Raw genomic sequence first — 22,506 nt, 5'->3', positions numbered from 1 at the left:
TCTGGGCTGGCCCTTCCAGTAAAAGTCCTCTTCTTCCTTCTTGTGCTAGTGCAGTCACCAACTTCCGCTATCAGATAAGAGTCATTGTTACCACAACTCTGCAGCCAAGCTTTCATGTCCTTAACCTGTTATACCTGCAAGTTTTCTTGTTCTTGGTATGCAGGCTCTTTTCTTCTTTGTAGGAGTAGCCTTTACATTGTGTGTACAACAGATGTGTTTTTCTAATGGATTTTGGCTATCATCTGACCGTTTTAGCTAAGCTATAATTTGTTTGGTTTTAAATGTGACTCCTTTTAATATCAGATTTTCCTGAAAGCCTAGTAATACAACTCATGTCAAAAACATAAACAGTATATAATCTAAGTTCAAAAGACATCAAAAGTTGTTCCTCGCTAGCTCAGCAGGTAAAGGTGCTTTCTGCGCAAGCCTGACAGTCTGAATCTGATGCCCATAAATTATATAAAGGTGGAGGGGAAAGAACAAATTCTACAAAGTTGTCTCTGCCTTCCACACATGTGTTGTGACATGTAATGTAACATCCCTCCCTCTCTTTACACATATGCACACATCATAACAGTAATAAATTACAACTTCTTCAAAATGTTTTTACAGTGGTTCATCCTGAGGCCAGATGTAGTGGTACACGCCTTTAATCCCAGTGCTCACAAAATAGAGGCAGGTGGATCTCCGAATTTGAGGCCAACCTAGTCTACAGAGAGAGTTCAATGTTCCTGATGATGAACAATTTTTTGTTTGTTTTCTGAGACAGGGTTTCTCTGTGTAACAAGCTCTGGATGTCTTGGAACTCTCTCTGTAATTTTGAAAGGTTAAAAAAAACAGATATAAATAATATAAGTCAATTATTTTCAGGCCTAGAAAGCACAGAAAAATGCTTTCTTTACTATTATTTTTTGTTTTAATTTTTGACACAGGGTGTTGCTCTGTACCCTAGTGTACCATATAATCATGTGACTGTCCTAATCTTAGCCTACAGAGTGCTGAGATTATAAACATGGTACTGGTTCCAGCTAGAATACCATTTTTATTTAAAAAAACAATTATATATGTAACTTTAAATGAGCAATGTTATGATCAATGCTCCTGGTGATGAACAATTTTTTGTTTTCTGAGACCGGGTTTCTCTGTGTAACAGCTCTGGATGTCTTGATTTTAGTTTTTTTTTTTTCTACTGTGGTTCTGGAAATGGGACTCAGGGCTTTGTCTATGCTAGGCAGACATTTACTGCCTAGTGGCATCCCTACCTGTGATGGCTCAATAATTTTATAAAAAGTAAATTGAGTTTTGGAGAAATGACTTAGCGGTCAAGAGCACTTGCTGCTCTTTGAATTCTCAGCACCCACACAAAGGCTTAAAAATCATCAGGGAATCCATCCAGTGCTCTCTTCTGACTTCTGCAGGCACCAAGCATGTGTGTGGTACACATACATGCAGACACACACTTAGACACATCCAATAATAAAATAATCCAAAAATTGTTTAATAGAAAAAAGTAAATTGACCTTCATGCCATTCGTTGAAGTCCCTTTTTATGTGACTTTCTGTTTTAACAAACTCTGGTAATAAAGCAGCAAAGATCATCCGCTATGTATTTATGAAAGCTTTTGTCTTATTTCTTTGGTAAAATTTATTTCTTCCTATAATCAGACTCTCTACAAAATAAGGCCTTAACCACGAGTTGGGACTGAGATGCTAGTTCAGTTCCATCTCTGCCCACAGATAATCGCTCTTAATGGGAAATAATTAAAAAGGCCAAATAGTCATAATATCTATTGGTAGAAGGTGTTTATCACTTGTAAGAGTTTGTGGGTGTACTGCTGTTGGTTATGATGAGAGAGAACAGAACAGTAAACCAGACTGCATCCAGACAACACAGGTGCAGAAGAGGACAGCCTCTTCCTGTCACTTACTGACACCAAGGTGTCAGCCAGTAAATCATTGTGATGAAAGCCCACCCTTTCCCATATTCTCTGCATTATCCTAGTATTGTATAGCTTGATTCAGTTATGCCTAATTCTGTTTAAAAAATAAAAGGGTAATCCTTAAACATTCTTATCTGAAATGACAGATAATTTTTTTGTGCCTATAAGTGTAATAGAAAATTGAAAAGTTCCCTTTAGGAAATGTTCAGTCGCCAAAATCAGTGATATGTTGGTAATTATATTAGCCTCTTCATAGAACTGGTAGGAATTTGAATTTGAACTCTTTTTAACAAAGTTGGAATTTTGGGGGTTTTTGTTTTAAGACAGAGTTTCACTATGTAACCTTGGCTGTCCTGGATCTTCCTCTGTAGACCAGACTGGGTTTGAACTCTCAGAGATCTGCCTGCCATTGCCTCCCGAGTGCTGGGATTAAAGGCATGTGCCATCACACCTGGCTCAAAGTTGTATTCTTAAAACTCAGTTTCCTAGATTTTTTTTTTATACCCTAGCTTTGTATCTGAATCCTAATATAATAACAGAGAACTAGCCGAGTAGTAGAGGCAGATGGATCTCTGTGAGCTAGTTCCACGACAGCTAGGGCTGTTAAACATAGAAATCCTGTCTCGGGGGGAAAAACAGACTTAAGCAATCTGTTTCTATTTTTTTGTTTTGTTTACTGATTTCTGCCCCAATTTTCATATGTAAACATAGTTTCTGTTTTTTTCTTTTAATATGTTTTATTTCCTTATTTTTTTTTACCATCGCTATTGATTAAATATAAACTTTACCAAACCAATTTTTTTTTGGTTCTTGTCAACCATGCTTATGTATTCAAAAAGAACTCATAAAGGTTGTTACTATTTTTTTGATTTCAGAAGAGAATGGACTAATCACTGAGACAAATAATGAAAAATTGCAGCAGATTTTCTTTGGCCTGTCACCATTCATACTTGAATGCTTTTATATGAATTTAAAGAACATTTCTCCTAAATTAACAAAGATAACTGAGTTGAGTTAGGCGTTGGTGGTGGACATCTTTAAACCCAGCACTCTGGAGGCAGAGGCAGGTGGATCTCCGTGAATTCAAGACTAGCCTGGTCTACAAAGTGAGTTCCAGGACAACCAGGGCTGTTACACAGAGAAACCCTGTCTCGGGGTCGGGGGAGAATAGTCTTCTGAAACCACATAGACACATAGAAATAATGGGTTTACTGTTATTTTCCTCTTTGTGGAATAAACATTGGGAAATTCTTTTTAGAATTTCTAAAATTCTAAAGTTCTAGCCATGTCTGTGCCAGTATTGATTCCTTTGAGAATAAAATTCCATTTATTGTGAGACCCCAACTGTAGCAGTATTAGCATAGGGGAGTGTATGACCTTGTTTTCTGTTGTGAGTGTGAAATTACCGACTGTGGTCATTCAAAATAAGATCGAGTCAGCACATGTTGACAGACACTCACTGATGGAAGTCCCTACCTCTTGGAGCTTTCCATCCAATACTGCTTATAATGTGAAAGAACAGCAGACTGTTAATCAGAATCATAATGGCCCATGGTCTTGTTTTTTTCTGAGTTTTGTTTTGTTTGTTTTGGGTTTTTGTTTTTATCATGACGGGGTTTTTCTAAAATTTCTTTTTTCTGCGGAGGCTATACTGGAACTCAGTCTGTAGACCAGGTTGTCCTTGAGCTCACAGAGATCCGCCTGTCTCTGCCTCCCGAGTGCTGGGATTAAAGACATGCACCACCACCACCCAGCAATTAACAGACTATCTTTGTTTGTTTTACATGTATGGGTGTTTTGCCTTTATGTGTGTCTGTGAATTACATTCATGCAGTGCCCAAGGAGGCCAGTAGAGTCCCCTAGGACTGGAGTTACAGACAGTTGTGAGCCATCGTCAGTGAGTGGATGCTGGGAATAGAACCTACGCCCCCTACAAGAGCAGCCATCTCTTAACTAAGTTAATCTCTCCAGCCCCCACAGTCATTTTTAACTAGTGGCAGTTATGTTAGTTATAAAGCCTGGGGCTTTTGGTTTGCTCCCTTATAAAATTAGAGTTTGTTATTTTTTTTGTCTAGCCTCTGTGGACTCAAAAATTGGAAGATTTTATGTCTCCTTTTAGTCATTTCTTGTTTAAAAGGTGAACATCAGCTGGGCAATAGTGACACACTTTTAATCTCAGCACTTGGGCAGGTCGGGGGTGGTGCAGAGGCAGGCAGATCTCTGTGATTTTGAGGCCAGCCCAATTTACAGAACTAGTTCAAGAGCAGTCAGGACTACACAGAGAAACCTTGTCTCGATAAACTCAAAAGAAAGGCGAACATCAGAACTTAAAATAGCTTAGTGTCTTAATGTTGTTAATAACTGCTGTTGTGCAAGCAGCTATTTCAAAAGATCAGTAACTTGCCGATTGCAGTACTACAAATTTATTATTTTAACCCTTAGTGTAAAAGGTGCACCGTGGATATTATACAGTGTAATGGACATATTATATAAGGAGTGTAAAGAAATGAGCCCACAGGTAGTGATTGTAACAAAACTTCAGGTTCTGGCTCTATGATACATAGCTGCTTTCATTCTTAGGACTCTTTTGAAAAGTTTGCAGCTTCACCATATATATGTGTTTAATATTTTACAATAATTGGCCTTGTCCTGAGCTGTTGGATTCGGGGCCGTAGCACTGTCTGAGAGGTGTACATTTCTCACAGTGAACCGGTCTCTTTTTCAGCTGCTTCCTGCCTTCTTTTTACTCAGGGTTTCACTGCCTTTTTTGTCTTTTTAAAATTTATTTATTTTTGTGCTGTATTAAGTTACTGATATTTGTTTATATTTTTTAACTGTAATTGCCTTTTAATCTTATATCATACTAAGAAATTATGGTTTGAATTTAAATGGCAGCTTCATTTACCTTATAAAAATTCAAGGCAGCTATTGCTTTCATTTCTTTTCCAAAGCTTTTTTGGATCGCAGATTCAGTTTGGTTTGCAGCTTACCTATAAAGTTTAATGTCTTAAGCATTCCAAACTCACTAGTGGATGTCAAATTTGACTATTTCCCTCTTGTTATACAACTTCTTAGGAGAATAATTACTCATTTAAACATGGACCAAATGGACCAAAGACATGCATTTTAAGATTTATAATTCAATTTCTCCCAGAACTGTTACTAGTGCATGCCAATGAGAAACAAAATAATTTCTCTGAAACTGAATCCAATTTTAGTTTTATAGCCAGCTGGTACATTTAAAAATCATTGAGTTATATCTTTAATCTTAATTTTTCAAGTAACTCAGAACCATGTGATTATACATTACAGCAAACTGTGAGAGCATAATGGTGAACTACACTGCGTACGGAACACTTTAGAATGAGCAGGATTTCTGGTGTGTGAAGAATAGGAGTAGTAAACATATAGACACACACACACACACACACACACACACACACACACACAGTCAGAGTTGCAGACCACAGATTAGGAAGTACCTGGGGATTGAGGGGAACTGGGAATGAAGCCCTGGTTTCCATCTCCAACACCACATACACTGCATGTTGTAGGTGGTGTCTTATTCCCAGTATATAGGAGGTAGAAGTAAGAAGGTCGAGGTCATCCTTTTCTACACAAAGAGTTTGAAGCTAGCATGAAATAATTAAAGCTGTGTCTTAAACTGTAATAATGAAAATAAATAAATAAAAGTAACCAGCATGTGGAAAACTAGGAAGAATCCACACTGTGGGTGGACAGAAGCAGATCATACTGATAAGAGATTCAGTTAGTCACACAGAGACTGTAAGAACAGAACTGATCATATCTCTGTTGATAATTTTTGACCCATATAATAGGAATCTTGTGTTACTAGATGATGGCCCTGATTTTACTTTGTTTTTTTTTTTTGTTGATTCTGTGAGCATTTCTTAGTTTTGCATGAGCTGCATAAAATCAGATATTGTATAATAAGTACAGTTCCACCTATTTCCCTTTCCCCTCTTCATTAAATCTGCTGCCACTGAAATATGGAGCAAATGTATTTGGTAAGTACTTACAGGTTTCCTTGAGTTGTTTAGTGTAGTCATTTAAACAACTGAGAGCTGTAACATCTTTATGGCTGATTTATCCAGGCTAACTTTTGCCGACCTTTCCGTTGACTGAAGCATGAGAGTAGAAGAATTGGCGGAGGAGAAACACTAATGAAGCTGTGTTGGCAACTGTGTCTCTGCCCAAATACAAGTGAGAATCGGCTTTGATTGAACTTGTCTGTATTCCAGATAGTACCAGACAGAAGACATGCCTGGTTTATAAATTTAACATTCTTCTAAATTGCCATATCAACACCTAGCTCAAATAACTTTTAGATTCAGCAAAAATACTTTTTAAAAGCTTAACTTCCTTCACAGTGCTTCTTTTGTGCAAGTCTAATCTGGAAAAATTGTTAGTACTAAGGAAAATACACTTAGATTCCTGGTGATGGTCATGTTGATGAAGGATTTCTTCAGTTTGTCTTGCTATCTGATCATGGCTAATCTGTTTTGAAGGATGCTTTCTATTAACACAGATTCTAGTACTGGTCACCTATGATAAAGTAAATCTAGCTTGTTAGTCTAGATGGCACTTTTCTGCTGAGCACTGTTTACTTCCTTCTGTTGAAATGAGAGAGAGAGTTAAAAATAGAGTATTCTTTGTCTTCTTTCAGGGTCGTTCTTGAACCATTAATTCATATTGCCCTTGTTCTCTCTGCTTGCAAAATTGTTGGTGCTTTCTTCAGAAAGTCTTGCAGAAGTGGAATAATACTGCAGCAGTATAGTCCTTTAACAAAGAACAGTAGTGGTAAAAAAAAAAAAAAAAAAAAAAAACCTAACTGGATGTTAGTTAATTCTGTTTGCAATCACTCACTATTGGTGTTGTTTTTCCACCAGATTGACAAATTCCTATAAAAGATACCTTACTTTTCTTTAACTTTCTTATTATTTCTAAATAAGTCACAAAGAAATTTTTAAATGTTAAATCTCTCATATACTGAAACTACTTTTTATAAAGAATAATTTCTGTTGTATTGGGGTTCTGGTGTACTGTCTCAGGATACTAGAAATGCTCTCGGCACTTTTTTAACCCAATGGTCCTTTTCTCTCTCTAGGAATCCACTTCTTCCTTATCCTCAGTCTCATACTTGGCAATCTTCAGACTATATTTTTGAAATTATTGAAACAATGTACCCTTCCCTCTTGTCTGAGATTAGATAAGGAACTTGAACCACAGAGCCAGTTGTCATAGGCAACACTCCCTCATTATCCAGTATTATCAAGGCTTAGTACTGTAAAACTCCTTTGTTTAAACAGAAGTTCTGAGAAAATTTCCAGAAGTTTGAACACTTTTTTAAGAATGTGAATTTTGTTCAACATATGCACATAAACTGAGACATGTGTGTCATTAATGTCATGGGATACTAAGTGATTAATGACTTTTGGCTTCCATAAATAACAGAAAGTTTCTTATCTGTATTTGAAATACAGTATTATGCCTCTACCCCATGCTTTTAGTCTTTCTATGTTTCTAACTGTCTTTACAGTTATAGTAAACTTTGGCCAACAGGTCCCACAGTTATCTTTCATTATGGAAAGTTCAATAATCTTTTAATATCCTGCTATTTAGAAAGTAAATTCAAAGTTATATACTTGTTAGCCATTTCTTGGGTATTGAAATTATTGGAATGAAGAATCAAACATTTCAGTATGATTTAAAAAATAAAAACAAATCAAATATCTGTCCTCAATAACATTAATATTTCCCTCCTAAATATTAGTTTTATAGAGGATATGTTAAATGATGGTTTTAGTTGTGATAGTCTTTAAAAAGTTCCATTGTAAATGTTCCCGATGTCTCTTACCAATGTGGTTCAAACCTGGTATGTTTTCCTGCCTCGATGCCAAAATGAATAGAAAGCAACTCTTTGGATGGTGAGAGAGGTCATTGCTTCAGACAACCCCTGCATATGAGGTGTCCTAATTAAAACAGGGCAAGTCTTACATTGTGGAGAAGACAGCCCACATCTGTGAAAGTCTTCTATAGACTCATCCAGAATATGGCAGCAGAGTCTTTGTAAGCCAAAGCAACCTCAAACAAAACTATAAAGCTGAGTCCTCAAGATAGTGGCTGTAGATTAAAAGGGAAGCACTCAGAATTAGAGACACCAAGCTGCAGGGAACAGCCTGGGATACATTATCCTTTGGGTTTCCTCTCCCTCTCCTGGTTATTTTCTCCTGAGACATCTGGTCTGATAATCAGGCAGCAGCATGGCTTTGAGGGACACAGGCCACAGGCCAGGCCCCGAGAGTGGTAAGGGCAGTGAGGCAGCGTGGGGCAGTCGTGTCGCGAACCTTCACTCCGATTTCTGTTTCTGATAATTATGCTTGTTCTCACACATACTCATTAATTCTCATGAACAATTAGTTGTCTGGCTGGTTTACTTCATTTATAATAATTATGTTTTCTAGCCAGGCATGGTGGCACATACCTTTCATCCTAGCACTTGAGAAAAGACAAAGACAGGCAAAGGCCAAATTGGTCTACATAATGAGTTCCATCCAGGCCAGGTAGGGCTACATAGTCTCTATCTCAAAAGAAAAAAAATAATGATAATAGTTAAAAAAACAATAAAAGAAAAATGAATTCTAGATTTTCCTACAAGTAAACTTACCTAGAAACTTACGTGTGTTAAACTAGAGTAGATGTCTTCTCTAACCAAAGTCTCAGAACATCAAAGCTCACAGACGCTACTTACTTGAGTATTCCGTAGTTCTCACTCCACTTCAGCACTTGCTTTTGGGGAAGGTAAATCTTACATGCAGATCTCAGCTATATACTGACCGGCTTGGGACCTTGGACTAAGGTATGAATTTTCCTGTGCCTTTGTTTCCTCACCTGAAGATGAGGATAATCGTGTCGATTTAAAATAATTGTATCTATGAATGTGGAATGAGTTACTTCATGTGCACAGAGTAGTGCTGACATGTAGTGAACTTAGGAGTGTCAGCTGTTAATACTAACTTTGGATAGCTTTGAGGCAGTGATACTTACCTGATATTCTAAATGAAAAGGCATAAGAGTTTTGGACTAAATTTAATGCTAAGGGCAAGAATAGCAGTTTGTCCTGAAGTAGTGTGTCTTTTTAGCTTCTTAGTACATGCTTTCATCCTTAAAGTATGTTAGAGATCAACTGAGTTAATTTCTTACCCTTTAGTTGTTATACTTAAGAGTAAGTGTTTTGTTTTATGTTGTGTTGTATTGTTTTGTTTTGGGATCAGGGCTCACAGTATCACCTTGGCTGGCCTAGAACTCACTCTTTAGATAAGGAAGGCTGGTCTCAGACTCACCAAGATATGTCAAGATAACCTCTGCCTCTTGAGTCCTGGGAGCAGTGACGTGTACACCTCTACACCTGGCCTAATCATGTCTTAAGATATTTTTTAGGGGCTAGAGAGATGGTTCAGTGATTCAGAGCACTTCCAGAGAACCTGTGTTCCGTTCCCAGCACTCACATGGAAGCTCGCAACATGCTAACATGTTGTGCATTCAGTTCCAGGGTCCCTGGTGTCCTCTTGTGACCTCCTTGAGCCCTTCATGCACATAGTGTACATACATTTAAGAAAATGCCTATGCACGTAAAATAAATAAATCTCATGGAAAAGATTATCATTTCAAAATAAATCTAATGTTTTAGTTTAAAAAAAGAAAATTTATTTAAATATTTCCCACTACTTTGTAAAGTTAAAATTTCTTTTAATCAGATTTAGAAGCATTAAAGAAAAGGCAAGGTTAACCACACAGAAACAGTAAGTAGTGATTATAGATAAATGTTTTGCAAGTTTTTTTCTTAATCTTCTACCACGAGTATCTTTTATCATCACCTGATTATCATATTTGTTTCAGAAATGTTAAAATAATTCTTTCAAGTTTTAGATACAAATTAAAACAGCTTCATAGTCTTCCTCATCAATTCAGTACTTCGTGATTAATTACATACAGTTTGTATCTCTGCTGCTGTATAGTTTCCTAAAAGATGTTTAATGCACTAGTGAGCCATAAACTCAGATTGATGGAATTTGCATTTATGGAATTACCACTTTAGTGAAAGAGACTAAATAGACTCAACTTCATAAATTTAAATGTTATGTTAAAACTTAAACTGTGGGGCTGGAGAGATGGCTCAGAGGTTAAGAGCTCTGACTACTCTTCCAAAGGTCCTGAGTTCAATTCCCAGCAACCACATGGTGGCTCACAACCATCTGTAATGAGATCTGGCCCCCTCTTCTGGCCTGCAGGCATATATGGAGAAAGAACACTGTAAACATAACAAATAAATAAATCTTTTTAAAAAAAAAACTGTTGCCATCAGAAAGAATTCACTAAAATGGGTTGTGAGAAACTGGCCTTTCAGCACATAGTAAGTCTGTGGATTTGTGTAGGAGAATGTTTTGTTTCTACTCTAAAATGTGTTTTTCACCATTATTTTAAGTATACATGTTGAATGTCTACATTTTACCTGAGTGATAGTTAATATCAATTGCTTTGTTCTGAAAGGACAATTTTTAGTGTAACATTTCTATCCATTTCCTTTTTTGAACAGTATACAGGAACCTTAACCATGAAAAGAAGAATTAGAAAGAACAAGTCCATGTTACCAGTAGTTTGGGGGGATGGTCTATAAGGCAATAGACAGAATTGACACAAGAGAGCATCTAATAAGGAAAAGGCATTTTCTTTTAAAGTATCTATCATTTTAATTTTTATTAAACCCCACTGTTGGTCAAGGGTACATTCACAATCTGTTTGTGCTGCTTGTGAATGAAGTATTAATGTAAAAATGCAGACTCATCAGTCAGTGGGGAATTTAATGAATTTCAGTCCAAAGGAAGTGTGGTTCACAGCACAGCCGTAACATCCTATTCCCACTGAATCTTCTCTGATCTCAGAAAGAGAAAAGTGAGAGGCTCAAACGTGATTATCAACTTGACTAGGTAGAGAGGCACTTAGAAAGTTTGTGAAGTGTTCTTACCTTGCTCCTTCTCCTCGACATCTGTGTGTACCTGTAGGGGTCTTTCCAGATACAATTAAGTGGAGAAGACCTAGCCTGTATGTGATCGAAAGGCTGGGGGTTTAGAAAGGAAGGGGGAATGAGGGAACAGAAAGCCTGCTAACTCGGGCATTCTTTTTCTCTGCTCTTTGGCCACCTGTGTGAGCTGCTCTGCTCTGCCCTTCCCTGCATGATGGACTGAAACTTCTGAAACCCTGAGCCAAATAAACCCTTCCTGCCTCGAGACAGAAGTGGAACTCGGAAAACTAGCAGCACCACTCTTTCCATACAGTATTTCTTCACTGGATTCTTTCTACCTTTACAGTGGGCCATTCAGTCCACACTCTGTCTCTGATTGTTACAGACCACTTTCCTTCCATCAAACACAGTAAATTTCCCCTTTATTCCAGCCCTTTACTTTTTGTTGGAATATTCTTTTTCCTTAAACCAAATCACAGACATTAATACCAGTACAAATTCTTCTCCTCTTTCACAAAATTCTGTGGTTTCGTGGTTTTGTCGTCTCAGAATCGTCATTTCTTAAAGATTGTCTCATTCTCGTTGTTCATGTCACCCCGCTGGCAGTACAATACAAGTTCTCTGCAAATGATGACTAGGCTGGGCTAGGTGTTTGAGATCTCCTGTTACTTTATCTCCAAATGTTTATGATGTTAGTTTATGTTTTAGTATGTGGCAATTAGTAAACATAGAAATGGGAACTTAGTGATGCAAATTCTGTAATGTACTATCCAAGTGATCCTACATTAAACCCTGCCACGTGGTCTCTGTAGCTCTTCGCTTGAAAACCTTCTATATCAGTGTATTTTCAAAATAGTTTTAGGAAAGATGCCACAAAGACGGGTCTCCAAAACTTGAAAAGTATAAATAAGGCTTGTTTTGTTTTGTTTAAAGAACCGCATTTGCAATGTAGACTGGCTTTCCCCCTTACATACCATTTTTCCCCTTAAATAGGCAGTCTTGATCTTTTTTAATAAAATGTAAAGATAACATTCTGACTAGGAGTTTAGTTCAGTGGTTCATACATTACATTGCATGTGAGAGGACTTGTGTTTGATTCTCCCGCACTACTCAAAAAAAAAAAAAAAAGTTAATGTACAGAACACTTGTTCTTTATTGGGGAAATATGACTATTTAGTTTAAAATACTTATAAAGTTAAATTATATTACAGTGAATTCTGCCAGGTAGGGTGTGTGTGTGTGTGTGTGTGTGTGTGTGTGTGTATGTGTGTGTGTTTTGAAAAGTAGCACCTCAGACATAATGTCTCATGGTCGTTTCTCATTTTTGTTTCTGTCTTAATTGTTTTTAAGGATGAAAATGTGTCAGTGTACTTGTATTGATAGTGCTTGTGATTTATGAATTTGTGTATGAATTTGAAGTACTTATCATTTGATGAACTGAAGATAGGATTGAATACTGTTATACCAAAATGTTTTTCACTCTTTTCTGTCCAAACTTAAGCAGTATAGGAAATGCATAAGAGAGGAGATAACAGACAACATAGTCTATTTTTTACAGAGAAAAATCTAGAATATGTATTTTTATGCAAATTAGAATGCCATGAAGTCAACTGTATTGATGCTTCTGTTTACAATCAATGCCTGAGCTTTTGATATAGTTCTTCTCACTTTAAAGTTAAATGAAGATGAAAGTTAAAATTTATTTAACAAAATATATGGTACAATCGGGGACACAACACAATCTTACCAAGCCTTTACCTGTTGACATTTGCATTCACAACACTGGTGTTCTTTGTAAAAACTTTTTTCAGTGCCCTGAAGCTAAATAATGACTTGTTTTCAAACAGGTTTTCTTTTTTTTCTTTATTTTTTAATGAAAGCATTTTTTGGTAATGTTTAGAAGTCTTTCTTGTGCTAATTGACATTCACAAAAGAGTGTTTTTAGACTCAGGAAACAAAATATAATCGATATTCAAAGCTTATTCGTCATTGTAGATTCTTGTAAGTCAAAAGTAAGCACATTCTTACTATGTATGTTAGTAATCAAGCTTAATCTTATTGATCTGATTCTCTGTCGGCTGAAATTAGTAATACAGTGAGATCCCTAAAAATGAACTGAATGGCTCCATTCACCCTATATTTCTGAAATACTCCTAAAGAGATTTGGTGTGGTTTGTTGTTTTTAAAAACAAGTAAAACAAACAACAACTTCGAACCTTTCTTAAAACCTGTCCTTTATATATGCATAGTCTTTTTGTTTTCCAGCAGGGACACTGATGACATGCAACTTACACATTTGCATTGGTATACATCCATTCCATCTTTAATGTTCTGCTCTTACTAAATGAAATTCTTAATATTTTTTTAAAGGAGTGGTTCATATTTCCTTCTTAGACAGGGCTCTAACAAATTATGGAAGGCATTCCAATTCCCAGAGACTAATTGTCAATAAGAATTGTGATACAAACTTTAGTTTATATGCTTGTTCTTTGTTAAAACAAAGCTGTGACCCAGTAAATTTCCTAACCGTAGAAGGAATCTTTATATATATTTTTTATTTGAATAGATTTGGGGGAGGGTCAAATTTTATTTCATGGTAAACCTTGTAAATCGTAAATAATCTTGGTTATTTGCTGATTAAGTAAAATGACATTTTTAGTCATACAGAGCTTGCTTTAAAATACAGAAATACACTAGTATTTACAATGAACTCAAAACAAGATTTAACTCATTTTGCCATTACAGGTTATCAAGTTATGCCCAACCAGCAACAAAACTACCAAGGAATAGTTGGAGTTCAGCCACCCCAAAGTCAGAGCCTCGTGGGAGGACAGCCAAACAGCACTGGAACTCATATCCAAGGAGTGGTCATCCCCTACCCTTCAGTGCCATCGTATCAGGTATGTTTCCTCTCACCTTCTTTAAAGATAGATAATTTCTGATCAACTAAATCTATAGCTATGGCAAGATCACGCCTATAATCCTGCACTTGAAACACTGAGGCCGGAAGATTGTAGGTTTAAAGCCAAGTCTGGGTTTAGAAAGCTCTATGACAGCCTGGCTAGCCAGAGGGTTCCTGCTTCAAAAAATAAAATAAAAAGCATGACTATAGTATATTATTTCTGTTTCTTGTGTCTTTGCTTGTTTTTAATTTTTGCTTTTGGTTTGAATTTTTGAGAAAGAGTCTTATTACTGTAGCCTAGGCCAGCTTTGACTTCACTGTGCAGCGTCAGCTGTAGTCAAGCTTATGGTTCTCCACAGGCACACGCTGTCACACTCATTTACTCCGTTCCTTTAATGTTAGGGAAGTGCTTTTCTGAGGCAGAGAGCATTATCTTCTTAAGAGTTTTGTTATTTCAATTTCATTTACCTTTACTTTATTGCTTTTTTCATTTGCTTTATTAATATTTAGAATATTTGAACCACATTGATAATGGCCTATAAGTTTTACCTGGTACTGTGTTTCCAACTATACAGCTATATAAGCAAATGTCCTGCTAAATTGTTCACTTCCCTAGAAAGCCTACTGTGGGAAGAAAGAATAGGTAGGAAAATAGAAGTGATAAATAAATGTTTGATATAATAAGATGGGTATGTCCACAATAAATCCATATTTGTAGAATTTGTATTTATGTGCAGTTTTCCAAACAAGACTATTGTTTACTTGAGTCCCAAAATGGTATGATTTATTATGTATTTAAAATGCCATGGTAGGCTAGTTATGGTGACACACACCTTTAATCTGAGTACTCAGAAGGCAGAGGCAAGTGAACCTCTGTGAGTTCAATGCCAGCCTGGTGTATGTAGTGAGTTTCAGGACAGCCAGAGCTATATTGTCAGACCCTGACTCAAAAACAAAAAAAGAAAGATAAAAGCCATGGAAGATCAGGCATGGTGGTACACATATGTAATCCCAACACTTGGGTGGTAAGGTTAAACAGGTGTGTGTGAGTGAATTCAAAGCTAGCCTGATCTACATAGTGAGTCAGTCAGAACTACATAGTGAGACTTCATCTCAAATAAATAAAATTAAAATGTTTGTTTTGTAGATCTAGAACAGAAATATTTATTTATTTCCCAAATAAATAGATTTCTTTCCTGTTTTTGTTTTGTTTTTGAACAGGGGATTTGTCTTTGTAGCCCTGACTGTCCTGAACTGAATCTGCAGACTAGGCTGGCCCCAAACTCAGAGATCTGCCTGTCTCTCTCTGCCTCCCACGTCCTGGGATTAAAGGCGTGTGCCACACCTGACCTAAATAGATATCTTTGTTATATAACATTTTCATTCTTCTTCAGGGAGTGTCCTAGCTTATTTTCTACTCCAGTGATAAACACTGTAACCAAAAGCAGCTTGGAGAGAAAAGGGTTTTTTCATCTTACAGCTTATGGGCCATTTATCAGAGAAAGCACTCCAGCAGGGTGGGAACTTAAAGCAGAAGTCATGAAGGAATACTGCTTTCTAGTGTGTTCCTAGGCTTACCTGCATGCCTGTCTGTCTTATGCAGTTCAGACCCACCTGTCCACAGTGGTTGGGTTCTCATACATCAATAAGTTATCAAAAAAAAAAAAAAAAAAATGCCACGATACAGCCATGCCCAGTCTGATGGATGCAATCCTTCATTTGAAGTTTCCTCTTCCCCATGTATCAAATTGACAATAGAAACTAAACCAGTATAGGAAGTAATTTGTAAGTGAGTTGAATCTACTAGCCTGCCGATTTTCCATAGCTAAGGAATGGAATGTTAAGAAAAGAGTCCAAAGGTCATTGTTATTGAAATAAAAATTTAAACTTACTGTGAAAAGAAAATGTGCATAGTGGGGGCTAGAGAGATGGCTCAGCTGTAATGTACACGATGTTTTTATTTGTTCTGTGTTTATAGTTTGCTTATTAAGAAATTGATTTAGGGCTGGAGAGATGGCTCAGAGGTTAAGAGCTATTGCCTGCTCTCCCAAAGGTCCTGAGTTCAATTCCCAGCAACCACATGGTGGCTCACAACCATCTGTAATAAGATCTGGTGTCCTCTTCTGGCCTGCAGGCATATATGCAGACAGAATACTGTATATATAATAAATAAATAAATCTTTTTAAAAAATGTTCATAGATTATATCTAAACTAGCTAAGCAAATTGGTTATCTTGTTGAACAGACTAATAACAGAGAAATCACAAGTGAAGCAGTGAGCATGTGAAAGGCCTACTGCCAAAGACTGGGAAGTTAGGTGTTATGATTCTGTGCAGGAGAGAGCTCTTGGCGGGAGAGTCCAAACCATGTCAGGTGAGAGACAGACACTGCCATGCTAGACAGAGCTTACGTGGGAAGTTTTAGTGAGAGAAAGGGAATGGAAAGGGATAAAAGTTAGGAAAGAGACCAGCCTCTGGGAATAGGAGCTGTGGAAAAGAAGAGAGAGGGAGGGGAAGGGAGAGAGGGAAAGAAGGAGATACAAAGAGAGGAAGAAGACAGAGAAGTAGGTGGAGTTTCCTCTTTTTTTTTTTTTTTTTTTTTTTTTTGGTTTTTCGAGACAGGGTTTCTCTGTGGCTTTGGTGTCAGGTCCTCAAAGGCCAGGGCCAAGTGTACGTGGATGCTAATATTAGGAAACTTCAGCTAGTGGTTGGTCATGGTGGTGCATGGCTCAGAAGGCAGAGGTGGATGTCTGTGAGTTCAAGACCAGTTTGATTACATAGTTCCAGTCTAGCCAAGGTTACACAGAGAGATCTTATTTTAAAATAACCTTCAACTATTTTTATAAGAAAAGTCCAGGCATAAATTAGTTGTAAAGATATTCAAAGATAGAGATGGATGTAAGCGATTATGTAAGCATATTCCTTATAGTTCCAGAAAAGTTAAGTATTTGCAATGTGGAATTGTGCAGGAATTTTGATGAAATAGTTCAGAGTATCTGGCTTTGCAGCTTATTGGTAATATATAGGGATCGAAAAACAGACACCATTAAAATAGTTTCAACTCTTTCTCTCCTTTATGTCCTGTGTGCCTTTTACAAAACCATCCATTCTTGACTTAGTCACATAAGCCTTCCATCCCTAGCCAGAACCACTGCCTTCTTCAGTGTAATCCAGAGCATCAAGCACTCTCTTCTGATTCTAAATATTCACATAAAAGAGATTTGCCCTTAGTTTTTAGAGACTTCACAGTCTATTACAAGAAATGTTATTTTAAATAAGGTATAACTTTGTTAGTATAGTTTTTTGTTGTTATTTTATTTTTTGTTTTTCAAGACAAAGTTTCTGTATGTAGCTGTCCTGAAAGTCACTCTGTAGGCCAGGCTGGCCTTGAATTTAGAGATTCGTCTGCCTCTGCCTCCTAGGTGCCAGGATTAAAGGTGTGAGCTGCCACCACACAGTTGATATAATAATTTTTAAATGGAGCTAGATGTTGAAAAGAGTTCTATTTTTTGTTTTTGGAGAGAAACGTTGGTTTTGTAGTTCTGGAGTTTAAAACATTAAGCTTGTACTATATCACGTCTTTTTTTTACAAGTTGTTTCTTATAGTATATCAAGCAATCCTCACACTGGGTAAATATGAAAGTAAATGATAAGAGAAAGTGTTGTGGCCATCTGTGAATGGAAGCTTTCTTTGTCAGGCTTCTACCATTTTGAGTAGATGAGTACAATAGTGATAAATTATCATCTGAAGAACAGGCCGGGCAAATGGTACGTCCTTAACAGTGTGTTCTTGTAAATGGAGACTGCGCTTCAGTTTTCCGGCTGCCCAGACCCGAGTAATCCCACAAAAACTATATCAATTCCAACACTGTTTGGCTAGCGCCTTAGGTGTATTCCTACCTAGCTCTTTTAGGTTAAATTAACCCATTTCTATTCATCTGTGTATCGTCACGAGGCTGTGACTTACTGGTAAGGTTCTGGCATCTTTCTCCTTTGGCAACTACGTGGCGTCTCTTTGACTCCGCCTACTCGTGTGTGTGTGTGTGTGTGTGTGTGTGTGTGTGTTCATTCAGATTTCCTACCTGGCTTTACTCTGCTAAGCCATTAGCCAAAACAACTTTATTCATCAACCAATAAAAGCAACACATATACAGAAGGACATCCAACATCATGTTCTGAAGCCACACTTTTTTTTTAATTTTATTGATTCTTTTTGGATTTTACATCATGTATCCTGATTCTACTCATCTCCCTGTCCCCTTGCCTCTGGCATCTGTCCTTTTGACCTCCCCCACCCACCCCCCACAAAAAAAAATTTAAAGTATAGTGTCAAAACAAAGACAAAGGGAAAAAAAAAAGGAAATCTCTGCATGGAAGCCATAGTCTTCCCCATGAGTCATACAGTATACCCCTTAGTCCATAAATCTTGTAAGTGTTCTTTGCAATAGTTCGTTGATCTGGTTCGATATCTCTGGCTTCTGCTGTTCTACCAATACTATTATTTGTTATTCAAATAATATTTGAATTATTAATATTCCTCCTTGGGACTCCTCCTGGATATGTATTGTATAGCCCGAATTCTAATTGGTCTTGATAAATAAAACCCAGACTCAGATATTAGGGGGTGAAAGCTGAAGGACCATAGAAGCAGTGTGACCACTAGAGAGACCTTTTACCTCTACCAATGCTCAGACAGAAGGGGAGATCCTGTCCTCAGTCTGCCTCCTCAAACTTTGTCCTCAGACTGCCACTTTCTCCACTGAATCTTGTACCACACTGAGTTCCTGACTCCTCTCACCTTATGTTCCTCTCTCCTCCCAGCCGTATCACTCCTGTCTCCACCTCCCTAGTGCTGGGAGTAAAGGTGTGTGGTTCCCAAGGGCTGGGATCACCTTTGTGTGAGCTCTCTTTCTCTTTTAGACAGATTCAATCTTAATATAGCCATGATGGCTTTGAACTAACAGAGATTCCTCTGCCTCTGTCTCCCTAGTACTGGGACTAAAGGTATGTGCCACCACTCCCTGGTCATTAGTAGCTTAGTGCTGCGCTCTGATCTTCAGGCAAGCTTTATTTGTTAAAACATGAACAAAATATCCCTACATTCCCCCTTTTGTAAAAGGAAAATTCTAAAATAAAAAAGGCTATAACTAACATAAGAAAAATTATATATAAGTACAATAACTGTATAAAATATATACAATTAGATCAACATTGTGTAGTCCGTTTGCATTTGACAAATTCAGAGAAAACACTCTATTATCTGTCCTATTTTAGTGAGTTCAAAGTCTTGTACCTAATTTACTTTCTATCATAGCTTGCATTACCATCTATCACTGTCTTTCGATACCTCCCAACATAGTAAATTTCTTTTCTGCATCTAGTAAACAATGAAACTATAACTGTCTAGTCTTCAGCTCCCTCAGAGACCTGGGAAAGGAAACATCATTAACTGAGTAATCAGGAAGTACAAGTAAGTGACTTACAAAAAAAACAAAAAACAAAAAAAAAAAACCACAAAATTCTCCTTTTTCTTTAGATGTCTCATTTGTCCAGTGTTCTTTTGATTCCTTGGCTGGGTAGCTCTATTCTCCTGAAAAGACAGAAACAAAACCCTACCCTAACCCTAATTTGGGGGAGATTCTCTTTTGGCAAGTTATTTCTGATGAAATGAAAAGCATTTGTTAGTATTATAGGTTAGTTTAGATTAAACAGCCATGCTGTTTGATGAACTATCATCTCTTCTAATTAAGAGGTATCTCTTGTTCAAATCATATCTTTATCCATCTTGATTGTATCCATAGCTTTTCTTCTCCTATGGAAACAAAAGCAAAACCCTTCCCCAACATAATACATGTCCTGGTTTCCATTCTGAGGTCAATAAATCTTTAAAGTTTACTGGCTGATTTAATGCCATAGTTTTTTGTATTTGTTTTTGTTTTTGTTTTTACTATCCAATGTCTTGTGCAGCTGTAGTTGCTTTCTCATTGGTATTTAGAAAATTCGAAGTTAATAAAGCATTATGCAGTCTGTTTCTGGGGGTATTTATCATCCCTTTCTGTTTATTTAACATATCCTTTAGAGTTCAATTTGATTTTCTATAACCTCCTGCCCTCTAGAGTTGGGTGGTACATACGTAATATATTTTATGTATTAAATAAGCAAAAATGTGTTTCATTTTCTAAGAGACATGCTGGAGTATTGTCTGTATTTATAGGTATACCCATGATGGCCATAACTTCTAGAAAATGTATGATTACTGAATTAGCCTTTTCCAAACTCAAAGCAGTTGCCCATTGAAAACCTGAATAGGAGCGGGACAGTGGTGGCGCATGCCTTTTATCCCAGCACTCGGGAGGCAGAGGCAGGCGGATCTCTGTGAGTTCGAGGCCAGCCTGGTCTACAAGAGCTAGTTCCAGGACAGGCTCCAAAGCTACAGAGAAACCTTGTCTCAAAAAACAAAACAAAGCAAAACAAACAAACAAAAAGAATGAAAAAAAGAAAGTCTGAATAGGTATCAATGGTGTGGTGTACATATTTTAGTTTTCCAAATTCTACAAAATGGAACACCCATATGCCATATTTCATTCCTTTGAGTACCCTTTGGGTTGTTACTTCCTGCAGGTAGTGGTGTTTGATTGTTTAAAGAACAAGTAGGACATTTCCATATAATTTTAGTGGCTTGTTGCCAGGTGATGGAAGAGTCTTTTTTTAAAACCTTTGGTATTGACATGATGTTTTTTATGAAATTCTGGGTCCTGCAACACATTTCCAGTCAATAATCTAATCTCCTTTGTTTAGGTTTTTTCCTGATCGTTTTCCGTAATAACTTGCAATCATCACTCTAAACAGAGACAAACATCCATAACCTGGTTTGGGGGTTTCTTTGTTTTTTGTTTTTAGTGGGGACGGGGAGGGATGTGAGCATAGTTTTCTGGACTATTTCCTGCTGATTAGAGGGACTGGTAATCTTTGGGGGACCCTGAGAAAGTTTAGGAGTATGATAAATCCTGACTGGAGTATTCTGTGAGGCTGAATCACCTCAACTAGTCACTTTGAAGCCATTCTGGAACTTGGGAAACTGCAGCAGAGGCACCCTGAGAAGTTGGATCATCTGGGCAGTCTGTTCCTATTGGAGATTTGGGGGAGGGGGGGTGGACTTCCTTGATCAAACCTGATTTTTCTTATCCCAGAATGAATCCACAGCCTTTCCTTTCCTGTGGATATAAAAGCAGAACCTCTTTGCCAAAGTAACATACCTTTTGACTTAAATTTTGAAGTCAAGATATTTTTAAAATAAATAGGTTGGTTTAATCCAACACTTTTTATAATCAAATGTCTTTAGCAGCTGTTGCTCCTTCCTCAGCAGTAAAACAATTCAAAGATAACACATTAACATACAGTATTCAGACTCTGTATTTTCTATCTTTACTTTATTATTCTACTTCTTTTTTTAAGGACTTTCTCCATCCTTTTTCTTTTCTTTTCCATGCCTACATATATTTTTGAACACACAGTTAACTGCTCAGGTGGGGTGCAGTGCCAGTTTTCCCACTCTTATGACTTTATGATCCCAGAGCCAGCTCTCCCACCCACCACAGGTAGCAAGGGTTTTGGGAGAAGAGAGGTCTTTTCTCCCTTTCCCACTTAACCATATGGCAAATGAGGGATGGGGCTTGATCGCCCATGCGCTATCACCAGGTCTGATCACCTGCACCTGTGTCAACAACCGCAACTCTGCTATGCTGCCCAGCGTAGGTGTAGGGCCCACTCTACCGAGTGCTCAAGCCAGTGAGGGGCCAGATCAGCTCTCCCACTCTCGTGACCCTGAGACCAGCTTTTCCCACCCGCTGCTGTAGGTTGGGAGGGGGAATAAGGGTATCTTTCCATTGCCAACATCACTGCATGACAGATAGTGGGGCTACTCTGCCACTCTCAAGCCTTCAGGGTTGGCTCACTTGCATCCATACTGCCAGGGCCAACTCTACTGTGTTGCCCAGGAGAGGTACAGGAACCACTCCCCCAAATGCTGCAGTTGGTGACAGGTAGGAGGACCAGTTCTCCCTAGAGCTGCAGCCAGTGAGGGGCATGGCCAACTGTGCAGCTCTGTCCTCACTGCTTTCTGTGGCAAACCTCATCACTGACCTGGACTATGTCAGGGTCATGGACCCACACACGGCCACCTACAGCAACCCATGCAGGGCAACACCATATTCCTGGGTGGCAATCTGCAGACTACTCAGATCTATATGGTCCTGCAGATGCTCAGTCCTTGGGCCCTAGGTGGCAGCCCAGACCCCTGGCATCCACGTGGCTCTTGGTGGCAATACCAGCCATGAATATCCACACAGACCCCAGCTGCTATTGGACCATAGATCCAGACATGGTCCTTTGCAGCAGCCTGGACCTGGATGCCACTATGGCTCCAGTTAGCAGTGCAGGTCACTCAGACTGGCATGGACCTAGAGGCAGTAGATGCCACATAATCTTAAGCAGAATCCTTTTCTGCTTAAGATTATGGAATTTGGGAATTTCGATTTGTTTGTTTATTTTTTGTTTGTTTTTTGAAACCAGGTCTAACTATGTAGGTCTTGCTCTCCTAGAACACACTATGTAGAATTCACT

The 22,506-nt window shown here is 37.9% G+C and overlaps 1 protein-coding gene across 6 annotated transcripts in view; it reads left to right on the top strand.

Annotated features, from left to right (window-relative positions):
- The window catches only part of R3hdm1 (R3H domain containing 1), a 127,929-nt gene that overhangs the window by 82,968 nt on the left and 22,455 nt on the right, over window positions 1-22,506 (top strand). For all 6 annotated transcript variants that reach the window (XM_038348662.1, XM_038348660.1, XM_038348658.1 and 3 more), the window contains one exon: window positions 13,729-13,883. In XM_038348662.1, coding sequence (XP_038204590.1) covers window positions 13,729-13,883 — 155 coding nt within the window. The remainder of the gene's footprint in view (window positions 1-13,728; window positions 13,884-22,506) is intronic.

This window comes from Arvicola amphibius, chromosome 12 (assembly GCF_903992535.2).
Source record: "Arvicola amphibius chromosome 12, mArvAmp1.2, whole genome shotgun sequence".
In the NCBI taxonomy this organism is placed as follows: Eukaryota; Metazoa; Chordata; class Mammalia; order Rodentia; family Cricetidae; genus Arvicola; species Arvicola amphibius.
Note: the sequence above shows the minus strand (reverse complement) of the source record. Positions and strands in the feature narration are given on the sequence as shown.